At 35.2% G+C, this 17769-nt stretch overlaps 2 protein-coding genes and 2 pseudogenes across 4 annotated transcripts; all 4 read right to left on the bottom strand.

Moving 5' to 3' along the window:
• Positions 1–2052: 2052 nt before the first annotated feature.
• On the bottom strand, positions 2053–4796 carry LOC147297825 (F-box protein At4g22280-like). 2 transcript variants are annotated; one of them, XM_086228892.1, is made up of 4 exons: positions 4608–4796; positions 3204–4113; positions 2643–2774; positions 2053–2553 (listed from the first exon to the last, which is right to left on the bottom strand). In XM_086228892.1, the coding sequence occupies exons 2-4, from the start codon at positions 4098–4100 to the stop codon at positions 2218–2220; spliced, it is 1365 nt and encodes a 454-aa protein (XP_086085018.1). In that variant the 5' UTR covers positions 4101–4113; positions 4608–4796; the 3' UTR covers positions 2053–2217. The 2 variants fall into 2 exon arrangements, with proteins under 2 accessions (XP_086085018.1, XP_086085016.1); XM_086228890.1 differs by lacking the exon at positions 4608–4796 and having other exon boundaries at positions 3204–4449.
• A 210-nt stretch (positions 4797–5006) lies between these two features.
• On the bottom strand, positions 5007–7643 carry LOC147297824 (F-box/FBD/LRR-repeat protein At5g56420-like). Its single transcript, XM_086228893.1, has 4 exons — positions 7587–7643; positions 6175–7120; positions 5555–5683; positions 5007–5458 (listed from the first exon to the last, which is right to left on the bottom strand). The coding sequence occupies exons 2-4, from the start codon at positions 7111–7113 to the stop codon at positions 5189–5191; spliced, it is 1338 nt and encodes a 445-aa protein (XP_086085019.1). The 5' UTR covers positions 7114–7120; positions 7587–7643; the 3' UTR covers positions 5007–5188.
• Positions 7644–8611: 968 nt separating this feature from the next.
• LOC147297823 (large ribosomal subunit protein eL20z-like) lies at positions 8612–10909 on the bottom strand (annotated as a pseudogene). The gene is made up of 4 exons (XR_015119857.1): positions 10575–10909; positions 9878–9953; positions 9097–9211; positions 8612–8920 (listed from the first exon to the last, which is right to left on the bottom strand). The product of XR_015119857.1 is annotated as a large ribosomal subunit protein eL20z-like (transcript).
• A 5720-nt stretch (positions 10910–16629) lies between these two features.
• Positions 16630–17768, bottom strand: LOC147297822 (uncharacterized; annotated as a pseudogene).
• Position 17769: the final 1 nt, after the last annotated feature.

The raw sequence follows: 17769 nt of genomic DNA, 5'->3' as shown, positions 1-17769 counted from the left end.
CAGCGTTTCACAATCTCTGCAACCCGCCGGACTCCGAAGTGTGAAGCGCCAAGTGTGCATCTGATAGCCTTTGTTCTTTGGTGCTATTTGGGCCAAAAGCCCAGTATCTTATACCTTTTCTCTTTGGTGTTTTTTGGGCTAAAGGCCCAGTATCGTATACCTTTTCTACTTTGGTGCTATGAGCATGAGCACTTTCAAATTTTTTTTTTTTTTTAAGGTGCAAATATGAAAACCACTACCTTGGGCCACAAGTTTGATTATTTTATCTGATTAAGAAAATTTGGGAACTACCTGATTACTTCAAAGGTATTTGCAAAGAGGATAGCAAAACAAGATATATATGCTGTTATGTTCAGATAGCCCTTATTTTTAATTCATTCACTTAGGTTGAACATTGTTTTTTCCCTTACCCAATTAAAAAAATGATATTCTTTAAGCAGAAAATTATTGCAGTTTTGGCTTTCACAGATTTTGTGTTGGGACCATTTCTGTGGGTATATTCCTTTTGGCATTGAATCCTTTGGTTTGTCCATTTGGAATTGTAAACATTAGCTAGTTTAGCTTTTCCTTTACATTCATGTTTTTTCCTAAAGTCAGGATATCTCTACACCCTGACACGTGTAGGATCTTGATCTTTTCTCTATATTTGAATCCCCTTTAAATACTGTTGCTTTGTAAAACCCTAGCCATCAATGAATTAAAAAAGTGTTTTTATCTTTGTTTTCTCTGCATTTTCCCTTTTTGTTTCACTGTTTATATCAGCTCCCATCATTTTGATTGAGAGAGTGAGAGAGCCTTACTTGCATCATGCCTCTTATAATTTTGTTGAGTTGGTAAAAATACCATGGGACCCCCAAAGTTATACTGTTGCCAAAAATGTTTGACTCGGTATGTAGAACTATAGGCTTAGGTGCAACAAACTAATAAAGCATTAAATAATGGTTGAAAAACTTGAAATTGAAGAATCAATTTGGTCTTCATTTGCTGTGCCGAAATCTGAATAGGAAGAAAAGCATTCCTTTTTCACACCTATGGGAAAGATTTATAAATAGAGATATAGATGATATGCAAAAGGCAAGCATCATAAAGAAGCGATTTGAGAGCTTCCGAGTGTAGATATAGAAAATGAAAAATAACTTGCCTGCCCCGGCCCCTGTGTGATAGGGGCAAGCTTGTGTAACGGTAGAGAAATGAAAAGGGAGAGAGCAAGGCGTTTAGTTCGCGGATTGAGTTTCTTGAGAATCTCATACCCATGCTCATTCCAGTGTTTTGAAATGTTGGGAATGGTAATTATGAAATTATTATCATTCAATCAAAACACCCATAATAAATGCTTTTCCAAGTATTGAGAATAGCAAACCGAAAGGGGTCAAAAAATTTCTGATTGCTCATGGTATCTCATACTCATGTAAAAGGTAACACATTCCAATGAATGTGCTTACCAAACCTAAGATTAATTGGAATCTCATACTCATTCCAAAGCTTCAAATTCGTGACCCAAATAGGCCCAATGAATAGGTTATGTATTTTAACTCAAGTGTCTCTACCATGTACATTCGCTCGAAATTGGCCAGATGTGCACTTTCTTTCCTTGTTTATTAATTTGGCACTATTTTGGTTTGTGGTGTGGTGTGTTTATATCTGACTCTGTGTGTGTGTGTGTGTGTGTGTGTGTGTGTGTGTACCGACCATATCCAAAGTAACTGACTTCAAAAGTATAATCAACTTACTATAATAGCAAAGAACTAACCCTATAATAGCTTCACATATGTACAGAACTAACCACATAACCCAGCCAGACATAAAATAGCTTCACATATGCACAGAACTAACCACATAACCCAGCCAGACATGAAATAGCTTCACATATGTACATAACTAACCACATAACCCAGTCTGCAGACATAAAATAGCTTCACATATGTACAGACCATGTACTAGTCTTCCATTGCTAATTAAACATGTATCAAATGACTGACTGACCATGGCATGAGTGCAGATGTATATATTTAGTCTCATCACTATATGACAGTCACCAAAATCAAACTCCCTTAAGAGTTAAAGAAGCATAAGAGTGTTGATCACAAAGTTGTATAATGGAAAACAAACTGACAACTTTGAAAAGAGAATGCTTTTAACAACTTTCAAAAGAGAATCCGTCTAAAACCAAGAACTGCACTTAGAAAATAAAATCCTTTTGAAACCTAAAATTGAATCTTAGATAAATTCAACCATACAGGACCTTGAACACCTTGGACACATCAAAATCTCATTGTACAAATCCTCTTTTGCATAAAGAAGATCACCTGTACTTGTAGAAATAGTCATCCTATTCAAAACTTGACCGTACTCTAACAAATACTTTGCAGCTTCCATCTCATCCAGCCGTCCCTTGAATTCTCTTATGGAGATAGTCTTAAGTTGTGACAACAAACAAATAGGCACAAACTCAGGTGGATAGCGTCGATTCTTTGACAATTCTTCGTGATCCGAGTCTTCTTCATCTTCAGAGTCATCTTCAAACTCTGAGTCATCTTCAATACAACTATTTCCCTGATGATTATTTAAAAAGAATGAATAAATTAGAATCGTTACCAGTGGCATGTCGGTTTCACGTATAGCACAATAGAAATGCATCTTACTTTTTGTTCTATGACAAGATGCTCCAGATTAGGTGATCTCGTGAGTAACTCCATTAGCAAGTCCCAGTAAGAGCAATCAGGAAGAACCAGATTCAATTGGCTTAATTTATCAAAAACAGGCATATGATAAACCTTCAAGAAAGATAAAGAATAGATCAAATAGAGGTTCATGCAGAAATTAAACATTTGCCAGCTTATGCATATTATACTATTTCAAATCATAAAATATGCCAAAATTGGAAAAAGGCTTTCACTCACAAATACTATTTTTGGCACAAGAAAGAACAAACAAACGATAAATAGCATAAAAGATAGGAAAGTAGGGGGATGCAAGAGAAGTATTTCCCTTGCATTACAAACCAAAACCTAATTACTATTTAACTTATTGCATTCCTTGCACGCGCTCCAACCCTTCACTCTTCCTCTCTACAAAAAAGGGAACACATATATATCTTTCGATTCCTTCCTCTTTTTTCCAGCCACCAGTTTCTTACAAAAAAGGGAACACATATAATGCTTCCTACCAAAGAGTGAAAGAGGAACAAGTTAGGGCATACTTACATCGAAACGATGAGCTGAAAAGGACAGATAATTAACGTTGGATACTCCTTCCAGAAGCGCAGTTACATGTCTACCAAAGGCAAAATCCTCACTTGCATAAGGATCGTCGAGATCAATAATGACTTTGACGAGGGATTTTGCATTCTCCAAAAAATAATTTGACAAAAAATCCTGCTTGACATCAAGGTTTTCAAGCTTTGGGGCATTAATAAAAAAGTTGCTGTTATTATAATCACCATCAGTGCGCAACCTTATTCTTAGCATCTTCAGTTCAGGCGCGGAGATTTTGACATTCAAAGTAACATTAGGATCAATAGAACCATCTATAGTCAAATCTTCAAGTACAGGACAGCAAGAAAAAAACTTTGACATTGAGTCCTTATCAGGACCATCAATGGTAACATGGAGGAACTTGAGACTTGGGAAACACCCTGATGTAGGAGTATTGGAAATAAAATTTTTCGTCAGCTTCAAAACCCTCAGTGTTTTGCACGTGAAAAGGTTTTTAGGCAACTGAAAAATCTCGCCTCCCAGTAATTCAACACAAAGATCAAGTTCCACTACATTACACCTAATGGCAGTGTGGATCCAACCATAAATACGAGAGTAGTCCGCAACACAGGAACAACGAAGATGGAATTTTTGAATGTTTGATGAGTGACGAAAGAAAAGCACGTGATCAACAAACGTCATAAAACGTACAGAGTCAGAAAAATCTTCCTCAGAGAAGTAGAGGCTGGGAACAGAAGCCCATAGGTTTTTCCATCTTGTAGACAAAAGGCTGGTCCTCACAACATATTTTGTTACAAGGAACGAAAGTATGTGACAAAGAACTGCATCTGGTAATCCACTGATCCTATCTGTAACTCTTGGTTGAGGCTTTGACTTGAAATCCATTTGTACCCTGATACTAAAAATACTTGGTCAAATTGCAAGCATTGTTGTAACTTCGATAGCTTAAGAAGCAAATACATAAAATTTCAATGAAACTGGAGCAGAGGATTGTACATTACAATGAACATCGGAAAAAAAAAAAAATGCATGCAAACTAAGCTCATTGTCTCTCGTTACTTCAATTCAAGAATTTCCAAATGAATAACAAAAGTAGTAAATATAAGCAGAAATGGAGATTGCAGTTTGATTTACCAAAAAGAGAAGATTACATTTTCTCCAGAGATAAATAACCCAAAGGGTAAGAATTGCATTTTCCATTCCTTTTCTACTTTTATCAGTTTCAGACACAAAAATAAAGATTGTATTTTCATTTACCAAAAAAGAAAAGATTACATTTTCCACAGAGATAATTGGCACAAATTAAGAGTAAGACTTGTATTTTTTGAAGTCCTATTTTATTTTGCTCAGTTTTCCTGCTAACCAAACAAATCGTAAGGAAGAAAAGAGTACCTTATAAGAACTTCTGAGGTGGCCCAGAAGAATACTAGTGCAACTGAATAGTAAGGTTCGTATTGGTTGCTAAGAAACGGTGGGGAAAGCTAAGAAAATGAGAGCTAGAAGAACATTCCTAACCGCAGACCTTTCACCAACTCTGGAATTGCAACTCTGAATGGTACTCAACCTTTCACATTCATTGTATTTGTGAACCGAAGCTGTCCATATTTATATGGACAGTGTAAAGTTAAGAATGGAATTCAAATACACTTCCATATTAGGTGGTTGGGCCTAGATAATGGGCCGCCATCTTGAAGAGGACCTTAGGCCCGTTTATCAGGCCCAATAAAGAGACAAATGTTTGAGAATTTACACCTCATATATCTAGACAAATGTTCGGTGAAAATTTTGTTTTGCCTCTTCAAAATTTCAAATACAATCATGTCACATAATCTAATTCCCCCAGAGCTTAACAGAGCGAATATGAAAATTATACAATGGAAAACAAAGGACTGCAAGTGAATTCATCTTCTTCAAATATATGTTTTTACAATTTTGATAACAGAATTCTTCTAACCAAAATCTAGCCTTTAAAATCACATCTTGATAAATTCAACTTGACAAGTAGCTGAACCCCTTTGAAATTCTTTACATAACTTATTCTCTTCTGTATGTTGGACGCATGTATAAATTTTCATATCATTCAGAATTCTAGCATTCTTTAACAAATACTTTGCAATTTTCATCTGAACCTGACAGCCTTTAAATCTCCACATGGAGATAGTCTTGAGGTGGAAGAAACAAGTAGGCACAACTTCTGGTGGATTCCAATCTTGCTCATAGCAATATAAATGGCATCCGGTGGCCTGATGACAATTTAACAAAAATAATGAAATGAGGATCTATAAGAGCTGCATGTTAGTATAAGTGTATTACATAGTACAAAGGTAAAAAAAACTTACATCGTGCAAGAAAAGATCTTCTAGATTAGGCAATCCATCAAGCAACACTGTTAGCAATTGCCAGTTACGGTAATCATGAAGAACGAGCTTCAATTGGTTCAAATTAACAAAAGTAGGCAGCCGACAAGCCTTCGCGAAAGATACAAGTATTGTTCAAACAAAAATTCATGCAAAAATTAAACATGTCCTTGTGCATAATATACTATTCCAAATCGTAAAGTGCCCGAATAGAAAAAAGGCTTTCAGTCACTACCGCTTATGTTTAGTACAAAACAAGCATAATAAGAAATGGAAAATGGGGGGATGCAGGGGATGTGTGCCTCTCACTCATTGTTCTGAATAACAATGGAGGTACACAACTCTATCTTGTTTGGCTGTGCATGTAGAAGAGAATGAAGATGAGAGTCTTCTCATACTTACCATTCTATTTCATTCCCTTTTTCCTCCACCCTTTCCAATCCATACAAATTTGAATGGTTTGAAATGGTGGCCCCACATTCAGACCTCAGGCCTCATACCTCAGACTTCAACTCTTCCTCTATTCTGAAAAAGGGATCACTATCTTTCCTTCCTACATTCTTTCCTACTAAATTGTAAAGAAATGCATTAGATATACTTACCTCGAAATCATGAGCTGAAAGAGACAGATATTTAACACTGGAGATTTGTGCCATAAGCGCAATTACACTGTTAGTAAAGTCAGGCTCTTCTTCTTCATAACTGGCTCTGAGAAAAATATCAGCTTTGACTAGGGATTTCACATTCTCCAAAGAACAATTTGACACAAAATCCTCATTGAGATCAAGGTTTTCGAGCTTTGGGGCATTAATATAAATATTGTATTCATGATCATCAAAACTTTGATCGGACAAACTTATTCTTAATGTCTTCAGTTGAGGTACAAAAATGTTGATATTCCAAGTTCCATGAGATCCAAGAGTTCCATCTATAGTCAAATCTTCAAGCACAGGGCAGCAAGAGAAAAGCTCTTCCATTGAGTCTTTATCGGGATAATCAAGTGTAACATGGAGGAACTTGAGATTTGGGAAACACCCTGATGTAGGAGGAGCATATGTGATACAATTTGACATCACCTTCAAAACCACTAGTGTTTTGCTCAAGAAAACACATTTAGGCAACTGCAACTCACAGGGTTCATATTCATATTCATCTTCATCATCATCAATATAAATAGAAAGATCAAGTTCAACAACATTACGTTGAATGGCAATGCGAATCCAACCACCAATGTAACGAGAGTTTTCCTCATAACAGTAACAACGAAGACGAAATTTTTTAATGTCTATAGCTGAGTCACGACACAAAAGTACACGATCAACAAATATCGAAAAACCTACATAGTCAGCAAAATCTCTGTCGTTGAAGTCTAGATTAGAAACAGATGCCCATAAGTTCTTCCATCTTGTAGACAAAATGCTAGTCCTCACAACATTTTTTGTTTTAATGAATGAAAGTATGTGACAAAGCACTGCATCTGGTAATTCACTGATCCTATCTTTAATTGTCAGTTCACGCTTTGATCTCACATCCATTAGCATCCTTGCACTTAAAACAAAGGTCAAATTACAACCACTGTTGTACACTTCAATGAAAAGTAAAAACTCTTAATTGACGATATGCTTGGCATAGAACCTAAAGGAAAGTGCAAAAGTTTTCAGATTGTCTCTCAACATTTCAATTCTAGAATTTCTAAATGAAAAGCAATAGTAGAAAATTTTGGCTTGGAACAGTAAACTCCTTGAATACCCACTTATGTTCACAGATAAATGGGTATCAAATTCTACTTCCGTTGAGAAATATATTTAGATGGAAACAAATGGAACAGAGAAGAAATTTATCAAACAGAGTATTTTTCCAGAAATTATATTTGCTCTGAAAATAGATACAAAACATAAAGATTACATCTTTTCCTGAGATGAACAATACAAAGGCAAAGACTTGGAATTTATTTGTCAGTTTTCTTGGTAACCAAACAAATCGTAAGGAAGTCAAAAATTAGGAAGTTTTGTACCTGATAAGAGCTTCCGCGGTGGCCCAGAACAAATGGGAAAAACTATGAAGATGAGAACCACAACTGAACGTGTAAATTATAAATTATATGGGCATTCCTAAAGTCACTATTAAACTATATGGAAGTCAAACATCTCTCAATCAGGGCATGTACGGCAAAGTTGGAAAACGAAATGCGAATATTCCAATCCTAGAGAAAAGTAACAACTAACAAACGGTGGGAAAAGCTAACTGTGAATCAAAAGATCTGCAACTCTGAAGTGTGAAGCTCCACAGTCTTAAAGTTGGTTAACGGCATTACGACAGCGTTTAATATTTGCTAAGTGGCTTTGTAAAATGGACAGGTCTAGATTTGTTTGGCGCTCAAAAAATGTTACAACTAAAGTAAGAGTACATTTTGTAGTCAAACGATATGAAGAAAAGTCGATCATATTTATTCACTCAATTTTGACAATCTATGAACCGAAATTAGACATACGAATAGGATCTTCAGGAACATGAGCAATACTATATAGATAAATATACTAAAAACAAAGGATTTGGATTCAATTGTATCATAATTTGTGTAATTACTAAATCATAGAGACTAAATCTACAATCTAACCAGCCTTTTATGATATCCCCTGTTATGTAGTAAATCCTACAAGCACAGTAAAAATTACAAAAATTCTCCATATGCACCCACCTTATCAATGTTATTGCTATACATTATTGCTGATTTGCTGATGTTAACCCCAAAATGTTGGCATGCTGGCATCGTGTACTAAGTTGATTACTATAACTAACTTGGCTCAAGTTTCCTATGAAGCATTGTGTGCCAAGTCAATTGCAATAGCTAAAATTTTTGCTTCTGGAAGAATGACAAATGATATCTGCATGCACATATTTTGTTTCAATTGTAACAAAAATTTACAATGCCAGCTCTAGCCGGTACGCATTTGCTTAAAACCTTAATATCACACCCACACACCCCACAATGATCACCTGGTTTGTTCATGTGTATTTATACTTCTAGAACAGTATTAATTCATTAACATACTAATCTTTTAACATTTTGATTGTAATTGTTCACAGTAGCAGCTTTGGAGCACTAACAAATACATTACAATACCAACATAAATATTTTCTCTCAAAGAGATCATAGTGGCTTTTACAAGTTCAAACAGTATGTTATAAGCAAATTAATTGACACCCTTATATAGTCTTTCAAGAATCTGGAATCATGTATGCATCAACCATGCAAGCTATACAACTCTTCCCTGTGAGATTACCAGTCATCATCTCCCTTTGTTACACCGTTACACCAAGGATTACAGCAAGTGTAGCAAGAATAGCCTGCACAATAGAACAGTATTAGAAAAATATTAGAGGGGCAAAATTAAGCAATATAACACAATTAGCAGAGCAATGAGGTAACTATTTGAGGAATATACAGAACTTGGAGGTAGATAAAGCATAAGTAGAGCACATCCTTCCAGAACTCTAAATGAAAGGAAATAAGAGTTACTCACAGCAACTGTGCAAGCGATGTATCCTGGTTTCTCTCGGTGGTCTATCCTGGTACAAAGTAGAATAAACGCCCCAACATACCAGGGTACAGAAGCAAGGAAGAAACCAATAATAAACCTTCAAGAAAGAAGAGATCTTTTATAATTAAAACTTGATAAATTCTTATTGAAGTTATCGATAGCAGAATACTTGCAAGAGAGAAAGAGAGAGCAAATTATGGCAGCTAACACAATGAACAGATCCTATTATTCTTCTAGGATTAAATTAGTGTGAACATAGCAACTGATTTTCAAGCACTATAAAGAAAACCCAATCAGAGTCAAATAGGCAATAGTATTAGATGAGGTAAGGGTCCTAAGAAAAACACCATTGATTCACACTCCAAATCAATCTCTCCAGCTTATTGAATCTATGTCCATCTCAATTCCTCCACACCTTTGCACGTGGGAAAGGCTGGGTTTTATATAACAGTTGTGTCCATCAGCTTGTAGACAAGAAAGTTCTACATATAGCATTTAAGATTTAGAACATTATAAAGCCACGACCAACCTTTACCATGTCTTGAGTAAAAATTTGCAGTGCTTAAATATCATCCTACCATGCTATTTGAAAATATCAGCTGAGCTTAGAATTGAATCCTTAACCCAGACATCACAATTACAACGTTCCCTTTCTTTTCCAGTCTGTTTAGAAATTTCATAATCGAGGATATAAGAACCAAACACACTGAAAATTATTACAGGAAAATGCAATATTTAAATATCTAGCAGTATAATAACTTACAGGACCCATCCAATTCCAATACCACAGCAGGGAAGGCGACTCTCTCTTATGGGTCTTCCTTCAGCAACTGCATAACCTAAAACAACAACAACAAAGGCATGCAATCATATGCGTAATAAAACGATATCTATGACAACTATTTGTCATTCGAGAGGGGTGGTGAAGAATGAAGATCCAGTTAAAAAACACACAGAAAATGGAGCACAAGCAACAAATGTACACAATCAAATCATTCACTAACAAAATTCCCACTTAAAATAAAACACCCTTTGCAACCACTACAGAATCGATATAATCAGTAGCGTCAAACAATAACATTATCTTAGCCTCTTACTAAGATTAGCCAACCATTTCGAGTATGATTGTACATGGTAGCATAGTCATAGGCCAAAGAATCTCTGCAAATGAAAAGAGTATACTTTCCATAGCCAATAATTGAGGTTGGTTGAAAGCATTGTACTTAACTCTGTTCATAAATCAAAAGGGTGTTGCACTTGCAGTGACTAATTACTCAACTAATTCCCAATCAATCAAGATAAATGGGTTTTGATCAATTCTTGTAGCATCTAATCCATCATATCATACACAAAATCCCATTTTGAATCTCTTTTACAATATGCTCAATCACTAAACAAGAACACAAAGCCTCAAAGCCGTTGTGCTAAAACAGAGAGACTGAGAGAGATATTAGATATACCAGGAACGGCTTGGTATCCGTGAGCATAGTACTGAGGAGGAGCAGTGGGGTCGGCGGCTCCCGGCGGCGGAACTGGCTCAGGAAACCCGATCGGCGGCTGCTGATGTGGCGGAGGCGGCGGAGGATAGTTGGCTACGCCTTGGAACGTTCCATACTCAGGTGGGTACTGCTGACCGCTCGATACTCCTCTCTTCTTTTCGTCTTCGCTCATCTTTTTCTCTGCTCAGAGCTTTTTTTTTTTATGTTGTCCTTTCTGGTAAAGTTTTGGAGTTTGGGGGGTTGGGAGAGATTGGAAGACGGGGACTGTCGGAGAGTGAGTCAATAAGTCAATGGATTTCTTTTCATGGAAAAAAAAAAAAAAAAAGTGAGTTGTTGAATTGCTGTTAGCTTAGCTTGCAAGATTTTGACGTTTACACTTGTAGCTACTCGAGAGAGATTTTTTAGTAGAACAGTCGTGTGATATATATATGGTACAATCTCTAATAATATATTAATTTATGTATAGAGAAAATATAAAATATGAGTCTAAAAACTTACAAGAAAACAGAAATTCACAAAAATGAAGCAGAAAGGCCCATAGAAAATTCAAGATCTCATAACATCGGTATTGAACAGATATTATAGCCACCAAATGGAGCCAGAGAGGCACCGTAGGAATTAGCGAACTAGTCGCGTTTGTGTTCACGATCCTACCAACATTTCTAAGTCGAGGCTGACAATAATGTAAAGTGGTGGATCATGCAATAGTAACTAGTGGAAACATGACCAGTACCGGCGAAAATAGTGACTTCCTAACACCTTGTGATGAGAGCCAGAGAAAATCTGAAAACATCAAAACACAAAACAAACCAAATCGGAAAAACTCTCATGAAGAGAGGTAGAGAAACTCTTGCAAAGAGAGATGGAAACGCTATCACTTATTGGGAGGAATACTAATCCCAAAAGACAAAAATAAAAACACAAAAAAAATGAAAAGAAAAACAAAGAAGAAAAGGGTAAGGGGAGGAGCAATCTGTGAGAACACAAGGGCCGCCCTTCCCCCATGGATAGGTTGAGGAGAAGAAAGAGTTTTCAACAATATACATGTTTAAATAGTAGTACAGTACACATGATCAGACAACTCTTTTTAAAAATTTCTCATACATATATATCTCATTTATGTCTTACTAATGACTTATAATCTGTCAACATCCTTATAATTATCATAAGACATAAAATTTTTACTTTCGTCCTAACCAAAAAGAAATTCAATTCATAATAAAAGAAAGGGTTTATTTTTAAAGTCCAAAAAGAAAAAAACCCGTGATCGATCGGCTCACTTGCAAAAATGCGATGATAGGCCGAGCGCTAGGCACCCTCACCGAGCATTCGGTATCATTCACCGAGCGCTCAACAATTGTTACTGTTAGTTGCCACTATACAACAGTAATTATTTGAATTGCATAAAACACTTGTGTTATAGTATTACTAATTGTCACTGTGCGATAATAACTATTTGAATTATATAGTTTCTACTATGCGACAGTGGCAGTTTGTCAAGTTAAAAAAAAAAATAAATAAATAACCTACTAAGCGTTCGGCACTAAAAACACGGAAACAAAATATAACGAGAACTTTATTTGTACAAAGTGAACCTATTTATTATTGTAACTTTTTAAGTCGATTTGTTTATGGGCTGTAAAATAGATTTTATAGTAACTTACTTTAAAAGAAATTAAATTCACATTCTGGAAACACTTTTGTTTTTTGTTTTTTTGCCAAACATTCGGGAAAAACTCTAAATTGTGGCGATGTAGTTTTTATTTTTTCTGTTTACAGGGTCCAAGGCCCAACAACACAAAATTGACTTGGGCTGAGTGACAAGCAAACAATCCTTAGCCCAAAGGCCTTTAAGAAAAGGAGGTCAAGCGGCTGAAAAAAGGCCCAATATAACCCAACACAACACAATACAACACCCTATGAATTTTAAGAAGATTAAAAAAAAAAAAAAATGAAGGTATGAGAGAGGAAGTGAGTGGATTAAAAGTAGAGTGATATTAACTATCTAGAAATTGTAATATTTAAAACTGAATATTAATTTTTTAAAATATAATATTCGTAAATCATCATATAATTTATATAAATATCATTTTCTTAATAATAGATTAGAAATCTTAGGGCAAACTTTAAAAAATTACCTCCTTAAGGTTGGGGTCTATTGCAAGTCGATACTCCAATTTTAAAATTAGGCTTTAAGCTACCACAACTAAAGAACGTTGGCTCTAAGGTACCTTCGTTAGGTTTTTCATCTATTTTTCTGTTAAGTGATCACGTGGCAAATCATTGGATGCCAAATGGCCTAAAAAATGTCATGTGGCCTAACACCATGCCATGTAATATAAAATGTTTATATTACATGTGGCAGATCGTAACTCCTCTCCCCTTTCTTCTTCTTTGTCTTTCCTTTCTTCTTCTCCATATTGAGTATGTTGAAACATAGAATGTTTATATTGTTGTTGAAAAAGAGAGTTAAATGCTACAAGTAAACTGTTTGTGAAAATGTCTCAAAGAGCAACAATTTTTCACAAAACTTCTTTGTCTTCATATGAAATATTTGAGAGCTTTGTTGTATTGACCCATAAGCAAATATTCTTTGATCCGTCACTAACTATACCTCTATTTCAACAAACAATTTTATCAATAGATTTATAAACCAAAATAGCTATAATAATTACACAATTTACACCTTAACCTTGTGCACTTTCTCTTTGTAACAATCATAATCATATTATACATGGCTTGATAATATAAAAAGGAAGATTGCATGTGGTGTGTTCATCACTTAATTGTGAGCATATCCAATTACGCGCATTGTCCTACGTGTTTGATTTTTTTAGACGTCATGAAAATTGACTGACTTATACATTAAGGTTTCGAATGCTACCAGCCCAATCCATAATCCATATAACCCAATACTGTACAAGGGTTAAAAATGCGGTGTGGATAAAGAAATTCAAACCTTGGGGGCTTGGACCACGCGAACTATATTGCAAGAGTTAGGTGGTGCATAAGTACTGATCCTTAATTTTTATTTATTTTCGATTTTCAGATTTGATTTTGATTAAAAATGTTGTTAAGACTCCGAAATTTAATCACAAGGCCAATTAGTATAAATATTAAACCTATGTATGGTCATGCCATACTCTTTTAAATAAATGTTATGTTTATATAAGTAGGCACAACTCATTATTTCAATCTCACTAAAATTTAGTCTTTAATTAGTTATATCTTATGAGGCATCTTCTTATGATTAGATAAGTCTTATGTGCTATGAGTCTCACTTCATCGTAAAAGGACATCGCATAAGGTACGTTCCATAATTAAAAACTCTCTTATCTATTAGTGGGTATAAATGACATTATTTATATAACTTGAATAAGCTTGTCCCCAATTGAGGGGGTTAAAGGTATTGAAAAAGTATCAGAACAAAGCCAATATCATACTCACAAAAGGAACCCATCTCCCATTTACAAGCTTAAATCTGTCCAAATCACTTTAGATTCGTATCTTAAACCAAACACAAACCAATTCATCTAGATTGATGATTTCTAGTCCAAAACTTACTCAACTCTAGCTTTTATGCCTCAAATCTAAGCTAATGATCCTTAATATAATATAGGTAAGAGTAATGTTAAAAATATTATATTTTTGTACTACATTTTTATTAGGTTTATTCATACCATTGTCTCTGTAAGATACACTTTTTTTCACTTTACTCCTTGAAACTTAAATTCTCTCAGTTTGCCACCTAAACTTCAAACAGTTGTTTCCAAAGATCATATGTCGTCAACTCTATCAATTTTTCCGTTAAAAAAGCTGATATGACACCTATATGACATGTGTGAGACCCTTTTCTAGTTATGTAACATTCATGTAGACACTAAAAATTATAAAAAATTGACATAGATCTTATTATTTTTTAGTTTAAAAATTATTTTTTATTTTATTTTTTGTTCATATGTATCTTACATAACTAAAAAAGGGTCTCACTCATATCATATAGGTGCCGCGTCAGTTATTTTAACGAAAAAATTGACAAAGTTGACGGTATAGGATCTTTTACAATAACTGTGTGAAGTTCAGGTGACAATTCGAGAAGATTTAAGTTTCAGAGGATAAAATGAGAAAAAATGTATCTTATAGAAAGCAATAGTGTGAATAAACATTTTTATTATGTATTGTTTTTTTAATAAAAATAAGACCTACTGATACAAATAAGTTGTATCTCTACTCAAAATGTGGTATATAATACAGGACTAAAATGTACTCTCTCTAATTTATTGCTTCGAAAATTTCAGGCTTGATTTCCTCCCTTCCTCCCTTCGGGGTGGGTGTTGTTATCAATATAAAGTGTCCAATGGAAACAAAAACTGTTACTGTGTACGAGAAATTGATAAAAATATAAAAACAAAGAACAAGAAAACTGTGTATGAGGAAAAGCTTCAGAATATGCTCCGAAACCAGTGCCGTCGCCAAGTGGTGGCATGTGACTGAGAATGAGAACCCAAGCACGACGCAGGCTCATCCAGCCCGCACCCAATGCCCAAATTATTCTAATATTTTAGCGCCTTCTATTGTGTCTCGGGTCGGTGGCCTTCAATATCGTACGGTTCACAGTTGGCGCACAAGAACAATACCATGGGTGCGCGCTATCTGATACTACCTTCTTGTTATCCCACAAGGGAAACCCATCACTCGGCATCAGTTAATTAGTTAATGCCGACACACGTACTTGACGTGTTTGACACGTGGCGACCAACAGCCAGTCAAAAGCTGCTCTTATATAGTCATATGCACCTTCCTAAGTTCGCCTATATCTATATCCAACTTCGTACTTCGTGTTTGTTCTCCTCATTCTTCTCTCTTTCTCTTTCGGTCCTTCCCGCCGGTTACTTCATCCCTACGGTTCCATTTCAACTTTCAACTGTTCAATACCAATCTAATCACAGCCTGAAAGCCCATCAAAACAAATCCTCTTTGCCCCTTTCTTTTTTTTACTTTGATTCCATCTCTTTTCTATTGCATTTTTTGTTTCTGGGTATTGCTCTGAAGATTTTAATGTTATTGTGGGTAACTGTAAATCTTCAATAAAAAAACTTGGTCAAATTGCAAGCATTGTTGTAACTTCGATAGATTAAGAAGCAAATACATAAAATTTCAATGAAACTGGAGCAGAGGATTGTACATTACAATGAACATCGGAAAAAAAAAAATGCATGCAAACTAAGCTCATTGTCTCTCGTTATTTCAATTCAAGAATTTCCAAATGAATAACAAAAGTAGTAAATATAAGCAGAAATGAAGATTGCAGTTTGATTTACCAAAAAGAGAAGATTACATTTTCTCCAGAGATAAATAACCCAAAGGGTAAGAATTGCATTTTCCATTCCTTTTCTACTTTTATGAGTTTCAGACACAAAAATAAAGATTGTATTTTCATTTACCAAAAAAGAAAAGATTACATTTTCCACTGAGATAATTGGCACAAATTAAGGGTAAGACTTGTATTTTTAAAGTCCTATTTTATTTTGCTCAGTTTTCCTGCTAACCAAACAAATCGTAAGGAAGAAAAGAGTACCTTATAAGAACTTCTGAGGTGGCCCAGAAGAATACTAGTGCAACTGAATAGTAAGGTTCTGATTGGTTGCTAAGAAACGGTGGGGAAAGCTAAGAAAATGAGAGCTAGAAGAACATTCCTAACCGCAGACCTTTCACCAACTCTGGAATTGCAACTCTGAATTGTACTCAACCTTTCACATTCATTGTATTTGTGAACCGAAGCTGTCCATATTTATATGGACAGTGTAAAGTTAAGAATGGAATTCAAATACACTTCCATATTAGGTGGCTGGGCCTAGATAATGGGCCGTCATCTTGAAGAGGACCTTAGGCCCGTTTATCAGGCCCAATAAAGTGACAAATGTTTGAGAATTTACACCACATATATCTAGACAAATGTTCGGTGTCAACTGACTGACCAATGGCCATGGCATGAGTGCAAATGTCAAAATTCTGTTTTGGCTCTTCAAAATTTCAAATACAATCATGTCACATAATCTAATTCCCCCAGAGCTTAACAGAGCTAATATGAAAATTATACAATGGAAAACAAAGGACTGCAAGTGAATTCATCTTCTTCAAATATATGTTTTTACAATTTTGATAACAGAATTCTTCTAAAACCAAAATCTAGCCTTTAAAATCACATCTTGATAAATTCAACTTGACAAGTAGCTGAACCCCTTTGAAATTCTTTACATAACTTATTCTCTTCTGTATGTTGGACGCATGTATAAATTTTCATATCATTCAGAATTCTAGCATTCTTTAACAAATACTTTGCAATTTTCATCTAAACCTGACATCCTCTAAATCTCCACATAGAGATAGTCTTGAGGTGGAAGAAACAAGTAGGCACAACTTCTGGTGGATTCCAATCTTGCTCATAGCAATATAAATGGCATCCGGTGGCCTGATGACAATTTAACAAAAATAATGAAATGAGGATCTATAAGAGCTGCATGTTAGTATAAGTGTATTAATAGTACAAAGGTAAGTGCCCGAATAGAAAAAAGGCTTTCAGTCACTACCGCTTATGTTTAGTACAAAACAAGCATAATAAGAAATGGAAAATGGGAGGATGCAGGGGATGTGTGCCTCTCACTCATTGTTCTGAATAACAATGGAGGTACACAACTCTATCTTGTTTGGCTGTGCATGTAGAAGAGAATGAAGATGAGAGTCTTCTCATACTTACCATTCTATTTCATTCCCTTTTTCCTCCACCCTTTCCAATCCATACAAATTTGAATGGTTTGAAATTGAGGCCCCACATTCAGACCTCAGGCCTCATACCTCAGACTTCAACTCTTCCTCTATTCTGAAAAAGGGATCACTATCTTTCCTTCCTACATTCTTTCCTAATAAATTGTAAAGAAATGCATTAGATATACTTACCTCGAAATCATGAGCTGAAAGAGACAGATATTTAACACTGGAGATTTGTGCCATAAGCACAATTACACTGTTAGTAAAGTAAGGCTCTTCTTCTTCTTCATAACTGGCTCTGAGAAAAATATCAGCTTTGACTAGGGATTTCACATTCTCCAAAGAACAATTTGACACAAAATCCCCATCGAGATCATATTTATTCATT

This window comes from Dryas octopetala, chromosome 1 (genome assembly GCF_963921425.1).
Source record: "Dryas octopetala chromosome 1, drDryOcto1.1, whole genome shotgun sequence".
In the NCBI taxonomy this organism is placed as follows: Eukaryota; Viridiplantae; Streptophyta; class Magnoliopsida; order Rosales; family Rosaceae; genus Dryas; species Dryas octopetala.
The sequence above is the reverse complement of the archived record's forward strand: the minus strand, read 5'-3'. Positions and strand labels throughout refer to the sequence as shown.

What these genes read in the sequence shown, in the direction of transcription:
- LOC147297825 (XM_086228892.1), bottom strand. Translation starts at nt 4,100, where the DNA reads ATGGATTTCAAGTCAAAGCCTCAACCAAGAGTTACAGATAGGATCAGT. An exon ending in TTTCAGCTCATCGTTTCGAT is followed by an intron (nt 2,775 to 3,203) that starts GTAAGTATGCCC and finishes TCTTTCTTGAAG; the next exon opens with GTTTATCATATGCCTGTTTT. An exon ending in ATCTTGTCATAGAACAAAAA is followed by an intron (nt 2,554 to 2,642) that starts GTAAGATGCATT and finishes AATAATCATCAG; the next exon opens with GGAAATAGTTGTATTGAAGA.
- LOC147297824 (XM_086228893.1), bottom strand. Translation starts at nt 7,113, where the DNA reads ATGCTAATGGATGTGAGATCAAAGCGTGAACTGACAATTAAAGATAGG. An exon ending in TTTCAGCTCATGATTTCGAG is followed by an intron (nt 5,684 to 6,174) that starts GTAAGTATATCT and finishes TCTTTCGCGAAG; the next exon opens with GCTTGTCGGCTGCCTACTTT. An exon ending in AAGATCTTTTCTTGCACGAT is followed by an intron (nt 5,459 to 5,554) that starts GTAAGTTTTTTT and finishes AATTGTCATCAG; the next exon opens with GCCACCGGATGCCATTTATA.